The following is a 10,165-nucleotide window of genomic DNA, read 5'->3' as shown; positions in this document are numbered from 1 at the left end:
TTGTTCAAGCACCCTTTTGCACACTGCACCATGGCACTACTGTTTAACTGTTTACTAATTTCATTGTGTCGTTGCTTTAGTGGTCAAATGTTATAGTTCACTTTTGTTTAGCTTTGTTATCCTTGATCTTAGCTGTACGTCTATTTCTGTGCATTAACTTTGAGAGCAACAAAAAGTCAAATTCCTTGCTGATTTAATTAATCATTTATATTCCTTTCTGTTCTCTGTCTAGGTGAGAACAAAGTTCCCATGCATGTCATGTTCCTCCTGGTCTCTGACGTTATCAGTTTCTTTGGCCGTCCCAGTGTGAAACCAGACACGGGGACTGGGTCCGTCTTGTCCTCCAACCCCACCGACTTCATCTTCTACTTTGGTATCGTCACCAACGTCACCCTCATGGTGTTCATAGCTCAGGAGCGCCATGTCGCCGTGGCCTACCCACGGTGTCTTGGCTGCTGCGGCACCATCAAGCGGTCTCCTGGGGTCACTTTGGTGACGGGGGCTGCTCCGTTCGCCATCCTGGTCCTCGCCGTGCTGCAGTACAATCTCTGGTTCGCTGTGTGTTTGCTTGCTCCTTTCCCCTTCCTGCTCTTCTTTGCCTTGGACTCCTGGAGGGCCCTGATCTGCTCCCGATCCAACCCTAAAACCACAGAGAGGAGGAGGGCGGTGTGGGGGTTGTGTGCGATTTGGGCCAATTACACCCTCCTCTACGTCCCCTTCATCCTCAGCGTCCTCCTGGAGGCTCTGTCCTTTACGGAGACGGTGATGTACCTGGGGCTGGTGTCTCACCTGCTGCTGTACCTCAGCCCTCTGGTGGACCCCTTCCTCTACATTTTCATGACCAAAGGGCTCAAAGAGGTGCTACAGGCGCTGCCATGCTCTCAAAACAAAAGTCGGAGAGAAAACATGAGACCCACTGTGGATACTGTGGCTGAGACCGTGGAGACTAGGCTTTGAAGAGGACATACAGTTAAGAAAGAAAGAAATTTAGAAAACTCTGTCTGTGACATAAATTTGTCTTTGACAGAGCAGGCTCAAATGACATAAGATAAATATAGAAACAGGGCAAAAACAGACAATACAAACAGTGCAAAATGCAAAACGGTGCAAAAAGAAGACCAAATGGAGTGGGATATGCATGTGTAACTGTTCAGTGTGGTGATGGCGGAGGGGATGAAGGATTTGTTACGGCTTGTTAAGGATTGTAATGGCTTTCTTCCTGAGTACTGACTGAGTGTGAGTTCTGTTAGTGGGGTTCGAGGCGAGCCAGTTATCTTGCCAGACTGATTTATTATCCGTGCAAGTTTTGTTTAGTGTTTGAAGATTGAGGGCGTTCTACCAGGCTGAGATAGTAAAAGTGAGTATGGATGTATCAGGTTTTATAGGGCTTAAATTGAAGGGAAATATAGGAACACAAGACCTAATTTAAAAAGTGTCCTATAAATGTGGGAACATAGGGCTTGGGACCATTGGGCTGTGGGAACATAGGGCTGTGGGAACATAGGGCTGTGGGAACATAGGGCTGTGGGACCATTGGGCTGTGGGAACATAGGGCTGTGGGAACATAGGGCTGACCCCATCCAGGCTAGTTTGGGACAACTCATACTAGTGTTGGATTTTTGGAGGAGATGCCAAGACCAATGTTCAGTCATGGAAACTAAGAATAGTTTCCACACAATAATACCACACATGTTGCCGGAGTTTTGACCATTAAAGCAAGGAAAATATTAAACAGAATATGACACTAATGTGTTGTTAAAATGCAGTAAAGATTTAACTGACCGAAGGCTTTTGGGTGTGAGAAATTGTGCTTTTCAACTGTGACTTATCTCAACTAAAAATATGGCAGATTGTGTGCCAAGAAAATATTCAAAGATGTTTTAATTGCATGATTCAAAGTTTTAATTCAAATGTAGATATTGACAGTTTAGCTTTGGCATTTGGAAACAGCAGTTGACAAAACAATGTAAGGTTAGGTATGTGAGGATAATAAGGTTACAAATGGCAACATGAAAACAGATGATGTTGGCTGGTTAATGGATGATGAGCTGATGTTCTCTCATCTGAACTCCATTTCGTATTATTCTCTGTGTTAGTGTTCAAATCCAGTTCAGCTCCATGATTGTATAATTTGCTTTTTCCACGTCCTGATATGAATTGAAAAAAAGCCTCCGCACCGTCATGCTTTCCAGAGGCCGCACTTCAAACTGCACACTTTATATTCATATATAAACCATAAACAGCTAGGTTGGACTTCAACCCATAATCCCCTTCTCCAGAAGTTGGTACCTTATCCATTAGGCCAGTGTTTCTCAATAGACATACTATTCTATGAATTCCTATCACTTTTTTCAACATCCTATAATATTACTTATTTATGACTCTTTTCGTCATACTAAACTATGATGATTTTATTACTTTTTTCAAAATATTCTACCAGACTTTTTTTTACCACTTTTTTCAACGTACTCTACTATGATGTTTTTATCACTTTTTTCAACTTTGAATACTATAACTTTTTTTGATATACTGTACCATGACCCTTTAATCACTTTTTTTGACAAACTAAACTATGACTTTTGTATGACTCTTTTCATTATGCTATACTATGACTTTTTTTATCACTGTTTTGGTCATACTATACTATGATTTTTTTCAACATACTATAATATAGCGTTGCTATGACTCCCCTTCGTCATACTATACTATGACTTTATTCGTCATACTATACTATGACTTTATTCGTCATACTATACTATGACTTTATTCGTCATACTATACTATGACTTTTTTCAACATACTATAATATAACTTTTCTATGACTCCTTTCATCTTACTTTACTATGACTTTATTGGACATACTAAACCATTACTTTTTTATCCCTTTTTTCAAAATACTATAATGTGGCTTTTTTATTAATTGTTTAGACATACTATAACTTTTTATCCCTTTTTTTGACATACTATACTATGACTTTTTATCACTTTTTTCAACATACTCTAGCAGACTTTTATCACTTTTTTTAACATACTATACTATGACTTTCTTTGATCCCTTTTTCGACATACTATACTATGACTTTTTAATCGCTTTTTGCTTTTTTGTCCCTTTTTTTTGACATACTACCGTATTTTATGCCTTTTTCGACATAATATACTAGGACCTTTTTCGACATGCTATACTATGCCGTCCTCCCTGCTCTGCTACAGGACAAGCTGACCCAGCTGCATGTGCCTGACTCCACCTGAAGACTTCCTGACAGGAAGCAGCAAGGAAGCTTGGGGAAACGTTGAGTCCATCCTCACCTGCTCCATCACCATCTGGTACACTGCTGCCTCTGCTAAGGACAAGAGCAGACTGCAGCATATCATCCCCTTTGCTGAGAAGGTGATTGGCTGCAATCTACCATTTTACCAGTACCTATACGCCTCCAGGACGATGAGGCGGGCATGAAAGATTGTAACTGATCCCTCTCACCCCGGACACTAACAGTTTGAACCGCTCCCCTCTGGCAGGAGGCTGCGGTCCATCAGGATCAAAACCTCACGCCATAAAAACAGTTTTTTTCCCTCAGCAGTAAGCCTAATCAACAAGGCTTGCGGACCCCCGACTCTGACACTGACTCTTAACACCCATCCCTAGTCACTACACCTGCACTAACCTGCAATGACCTTCATCCTGGCCAGTTGCATATACTTTATATTCTTTACAAAAATTGCACTCAACCAAGTCAACCTTTTTTCTTATTCAACAGTTAATTTGTATGTACAGTGTATATTTGTTTCTGTATATATTATTTTACATTAATGTTTAATATGTTTGTTTGTTCATGTATGCATCTTTCACCAAGGCTTATTCCATTTAAGTGTACTTATTGTGGCAATAAAACCTTTTCTGATTCAGATTCTGATTCTGACCTTTTCATCACTTTTTTGAGATACTTGCCATTACTTTTATCACTTTTTTGACGTACTATACTGACTTTTTTCAACATACTATACTATGACTTTTTTCAACATACTATACTATGACTTTTATCACTTTTTTGACGTACTATACTGACTTTTTTCAACATACTATACTATGACTTTTTGTATCACTTTTTTCAACATACTATACTATGACTTTTTCATGACTCTTTTCGTCGTCCTATATTGTGACTTTTTCATCACTTTTCTCTACTTACTATGCTGTGCCTGGGTGGTACAGTGGTTAGCACATCTCCAACAAGGCTTCGGACCCCCACTGACATTGATTCTGAACCCCCCCCTCCCCTCCCCTCGATCCCTGTTACTACACCTGCACTAACCTGCAATGACCTTCATCCTGGACTTTACATTTAATTGCATATACTTTATATTCTTTGCAAAATTTGTTTCCCAAGCCATTCAGCCTTTTTTTCTTATGCACCAGTTACTTTGTATGTATATATTTGTTTTTTTCCGTAATTATTATTTTATATTAATGTTTAATATGTTTGTTTGTTTATGTATGCACTTTCACCAAGGCAAATTCCACATAAGTGTACTTATTGTGACAATAAAACCTATTCTGATTCTGATGTGATTCTAATTCTGACTTTTTATCACTTTTTCCAACATACTATACTATGACTTTTTTATGACTCTTTTCGTCATACTATATTATGACTTTTTTCGACATACTATACTGACTTAAAAAAACAAAATTTATCATACAATACAATAGACCATTTAATTACTTTTTTTGACATACTATAATACAACTTTTGTATGACTCTTTTCCTCATACTATATTATGACTTTTGTGACTGTTTTTTGTCATACTATTCTTATTCATATGACTTTTTTATGACTCTTTTCGTCATACTATATTATGACTTTTATATCACTTTTTTGACGTACTATACTGTGACTTTCATTTTACTTTTTCCACATACAATACTATGACTGTTTTTATCACTGTTTTTGACATATTATAATAATATCACTTTTTATGATACTTTTCAACTTACTAAACTATGACTTTTTTCAACATACTATACTTTGACTTTTGTATTACTTTTTTTGACATACTAAAATATGACTTCTTATCACTTTTTTCACATACTGTACTATGACTTTTTTGGACGTTTTCAACATATTTTAATATAACTTTTTTATGACTCTTTTTGTCATACTATGCTATGACTTTTTTATCACTTTTTTCAACATTGAATAGTATGACTCTTTCGATACACCATGACCATGGAATCACTTTTTTTGACATACTATAATATTATTCTTGTATGACTCTTATCTTCATACTATACTATGACTTTTTTATCACTTTGTTCGTTATACTATACTATTACTTTTATCACTGTTTTGACATACTGTACTATTACTTTTTTATTAATTTGATTTCTCACTACTTCACCTTCTTCTTATGCAATTATGCCAGCAATCCAGTTTAGCTTTAGCAATTTAGCTCTTAAGCATTTTCTGCAGTTTCCAGATAATTATCTTAGCAAGAGGCAATAACCTTTCATCTATCAAAGATAATACAGAAGGGCAGAGCTCTGTTGAGTTAAGATAGGAATAAAACATTTATTGTGGTTTAAGTTTCATTGTTTATATTTTTTTTTGTCTGTGAAAAAGTGCTATATAAATATTTAAAGATTAACAATAAAGTGTTGTTATTATCAGAGGGCTGATCCATCACAGACAACATGCTAAAAGTCAGTGAAGGAAGTCCTGTTCATCTAGTGAGCACTGCTGCAGTACATGTTTCTGTCCTGTAGATGGCCATGTGGGTTCACCTTCAAAAGGGAAATGAATGTTATCATGTTGCAGGTGGTAAAATGACAGCATTCAAAGACAGTAGCTGTTTAACAAAGGGACATCTGGAATGCTTTTTTTCCCCATTGAAAGAAAAGTTTCTCATTATTATTTCATAATCTCAACTTTCTTTGTCCTGTGATGAAAATGTGTTTATAAGTTGAAGCTATGGTGAGTAGTTTCTATCTCACCATCTGTCGATACAAGCCTTCCGTGATTGCGCACCACCCCCACTCCTCCTCCACACAGTTGCTAGTAACCAAGGAGGACACGGAGGATTAAAAAGACATGATGGACTCTTCAGAAGAGGTCGTTATCTTCACTCGAGTTTCTGAGCGGGAAAGTCACCGGACGCCACAATCTTCTGAACATAGTCATACTGAGAAATACAGAGAGAGTTGAGTGGAGCTGATAGTCTTAATCAGCTTTGTAGCAACTCATTTGGCGATGGCTTGAATGTAACGGACGTTCATTAATATAAAAAAAGTTACACACTAAAGCTTTATGATGAACAGGCGAGAAAAAAGAGTGTAAAGTATAGAAATAAAACATGAAATACAAAAGATTTTTATAACTTTTAGATAACATTGACTTACATTCATTCCATTAATCTAAACCTTAACTGATAGATGCTGAACCCTGAACTAAACATTACCCAAACCTCAATCAAGACACACTGTTTAGCTGCTGTCACACTAAATGCTTGCTCTTGTGGGGTCTTTCTATCTGTTGGGTCTCTCTATCTGAAAAGTGCCCTGAGATAACTTCTGTTATGATTTGACACTATACATACAATTTTAAATAGTTTTTGTGAGTGCTGAAGCTAAACTGACCGATGAACGTTATAATCCCAAGACAGTTGTCCTAACAGTTGATTTACACATATATTACTTTTTTTATTTTTATGTTTTAGATTTTTGGGGGCATTTTAGGCCTTTATTTGTATAGGACAGCTTAGATTTGAAAGGGGAGAGAGAGGGGGAATGACATGCAGCAAAGGGCCGCAGGAGACGAACCCGCGGCCGCTGCGTCGAGGAGTAAACCTCTATATATGGGTGCCCGCATGTATTACTTTTAATACTAAGTTATTTTGTAGCTAAGATATTCCTGAAGTTTGAATGGTGCACTCCAATTACGTTCGTGTGACTTATAGATGGATTTATGAATAGCGGAAACACCCCAGTCCTGTCCCAAGTCCTTTGAATGCTACTAGTCTGTTAATAGCTCAGTAACTTGGAAAATACATGTCAGTGACTTTTAGATAACCATCTCTCTTTCGCATAACTCACACTATTGCGTACATAGTACCCAAACACACAAACAGAGAGAGAGAAGACGTCTGAGCACACAAGAGGGAAACATTCTCATGAGAAAGCTGATGTTTACCCTCCGGGAGCTATACAGCCCGCACTGTCTGCGGCTTTCACTTAAACACACACACACACACACGCTGAAGGATGAAACAGTGTCTCTGCCATCTGTCTGTGCGCTTCCCCTCCACACAGGAAGTGCTCTCGAGGTCACTGAGAGGTTAGAAAAGGCAGACAGACACAAGGTCTGAAGGTCCCTCAGAGATCAGAAAACGTAGACTGCACACTCAATTAAAACCGCCGCAATGACTTCACTCATTTGCAGTAACATTGTGATTGGTCTCGTGCTGAAACAGCAAAAGAGAGACTTAATTGGCAACTATTTTGATAAGGGATTAATCGTTTAAGTCATTTATGGGCTCTTGTTACAATTTTTTAGAATACATGATCTATAAATGATTCAATACTCAACAGATTACTCGATGATGAAAATGATTATCAGCTTCAGGCCGAGGTCAGTTATGGATCTTCCTCATGAGGTTAATGCACTGTATCAAGAAGATGAATGAATTTGTACTTCCTGTGTAGGACATGAAAGAAATCTTGTGCTGCCCCCACGTGGCCAAATCCGTTATTACACTACATTACTCACAAGCCCCCGGCTGAGCGTCGCTACGTTGGAGTTTAACCCGGTGGACGAGAGGGTCGCCTCCCTACGCCTGCGGGTTGTGGGGGGGAAAACTCTGACTGTTGTTTGTGCATATGCACCGAACAAGAGTTCGGAGTATTCGGCCTTCTTGGAGACCTTGAGTGGAGTCCTGCATGGGGCTCCAGTCAGGGACTCCATAGTTCTGCTGGGGGACTTCAACGCGCACGTGGGTAATGATGGAGACACATGGAGAGGCGTGATTGGGAGGAACGGCCTCCCTGATCTAAACCAGAGTGGTTGTTTGTTGTTGGACTTCTGTGCTAGTCATGGATTGTCTATAACGAACACCATGTTCGAACATAGGGATGCTCATAAGTGTACTTGGTACCAGAGCACCCTAGGCCAAAGGTCAATGATCGATTTTATAATCGTTTCATCTGATCTGAGGCCGTATGTTTTGGACACTCGGGTGAAGAGAGGGGCGGAGCTGTCAACCGATCACCATCTGGTGGTGAGTTGGGTCAGGGGTGGGGGAAGACTCTGGACAGACCTGTAAGCCCAAACGGGTAGTGCGGGTAAATTGGGAACGTCTGGAGGAGGCCCCTGTCCGACAGACTTTCAACTCACACCTCCGGGCGGAGCTTTTCGTGCATCCCTGTGGAGGCTGGGGGCATTGAACCCGAGTGGACAATGTTCAAAGTTTCCATTGCTGAAGCTGCGGTGAGAAGCTGTGGTCTTAGGGTCTTAGGTGCCTCAAGGGGCGGTAACCCACGGACACCGTGGTGGACACCGGTGGTCAGGGAAGCCGTCCGACTGAAGAAGGAGTCTTTCCGGGATATGTTATCCCAGACGACTCCGGAGGCAGTTGCAAGGTACCGAAGGGCTCGAAGGGCTGCAGCCTCTGCCGTGAAAGAGGCAAAGCAGCGTGTGAGAAGTTTGGAGAAGACATGGAGAAGGACTTTTGGTCGGCACCAAGGTACTTCTGGAAAAACCGTTCGCCACCTCAGGAGGGGGGAAGCGGAGAACCATCCAAGCTGTGTACAGTAAGGATGGGACGCTGTTGACCTCAACTGAGGAGGTAATAGGGCGGTGGAAGGAGCACTTTGAGGAACTCCTAAATCCGACTAATACGCCCTCTATGGTAGAGGCAGAGCTGGAGGATGAGGGGGGGATTGGCATCAATTTCCCTGGTGGAGTTGCTGAGGTAGTTAAACAACTCCACAGTGGCAAAGCCCCAGGAATTGATGAGATCCGTCCAGAAATGCTTAAAGCTCTGGGTGTGGAGGGGTTGTCTTGGTTGACACGCCTCTTCAACATTGCGTGGAAGTCTGGGACGGTGCCTAAGGAGTGGCAGACCGGGGTGGTGGTTCCCCTTTTTAAAAAAAGGGGGGGACCAGAGGGTGTGTGCCAATTACAGGGGTATCACACTTCTCAGCCTCCCCGGTAAAGTCTACTCCAAGGTGCTGGAAAGGAGGGTTCGGTCAATAGTCGAACCTCAGGTTGAAGAGGAACAATGCGGATTCCGTCCCTGGTCGTGGAACAACGGACCAGATCTTTACTCGCAAGGATCCTGGAGGGAGCCTGGGAGTATGCCCAACCAGTCTACTTGTGTTTTGTGGATCTGGAGAAGGCGTATGACCGGGTGCCCCGGGAGATACTGTGGGAGGTGCTGCGGGAGTACGGGGTGAGGGGGTCCCTTCTCAGGGCCATCCAATCTCTGTACGACCAAAGCGAGAGCTGTGTCCGGGTTCTCGGCAGTAAGTCGGACTCGTTTCAGGTGAGAGTTGGCCTCCGCCAGGGCTGCGCTTTGTCACCAATCCTGTTTGTAGTATTTATGGACAGGATATCGAGGCGCAGTCGGGGTGGAGAGGGGTTGCAGTTCGGTGGGCTGGGGATCTCGTCGCTGCTTTTTGCAGATGATGTGGTCCTGATGGCATCATCAGCCTGTGACCTTCAGCACTCACTGGATCGGTTCGCAGCCAATTGTGAAGCAGCTGGGATGAGGATCAGCACCTCTAAATCGGAGGCCATGGTTCTCAGCAGGAAACCGATGGAGTGCCTTCTCCAGGTAGGGAATGAGTCCTTACCCCAAGTGAAGGAGTCCAAGTACCTTGGGGTCTTGTTCGCGAGTGAGGGGACAATGGAGCGGGAGATTGGTCGGAGAATCGGCACAGCAGGTGCGGTATTACATTCAATTTATTGCACCGTTGTGACGAAAAGAGAGCTGAGCCAGAAGGCAAAGCTCTCAATCTACCGGTCAGTTTTTGTTACTACCCTCACCTATGGTCATGAAGGCTGGGTCATGACCGAAAGAACAAGATCCAGGGTACAAGTGGCCGAAATGGGTTTCCTCAGGAGGGTAGCTGGCGTCTCCCTTAGAGATAGGGTGAGAAGCTCAGTTATCCGT

General features: G+C 41.8%; 1 protein-coding gene across 1 annotated transcript; it reads left to right on the top strand.

The window, feature by feature from the left end:
• Window positions 1-239: 239 nt before the first annotated feature.
• On the top strand, window positions 240-1,453 carry LOC144532689 (uncharacterized). The gene has a single exon (XM_078273596.1). The coding sequence runs from the start codon at window positions 250-252 to the stop codon at window positions 955-957; it is 708 nt and encodes a 235-aa protein (XP_078129722.1). The 5' UTR covers window positions 240-249; the 3' UTR covers window positions 958-1,453.
• Window positions 1,454-10,165: the final 8,712 nt, after the last annotated feature.

Source organism: Sander vitreus, chromosome 17, assembly GCF_031162955.1.
Source record: "Sander vitreus isolate 19-12246 chromosome 17, sanVit1, whole genome shotgun sequence".
Lineage (NCBI taxonomy): Eukaryota > Metazoa > Chordata > Actinopteri > Perciformes > Percidae > Sander > Sander vitreus.
Note: the sequence above shows the minus strand (reverse complement) of the source record. Positions and strands in the feature narration are given on the sequence as shown.

What these genes read in the sequence shown, in the direction of transcription:
- LOC144532689 (XM_078273596.1), top strand. Translation starts at nt 250, where the DNA reads ATGCATGTCATGTTCCTCCTGGTCTCTGACGTTATCAGTTTCTTTGGC.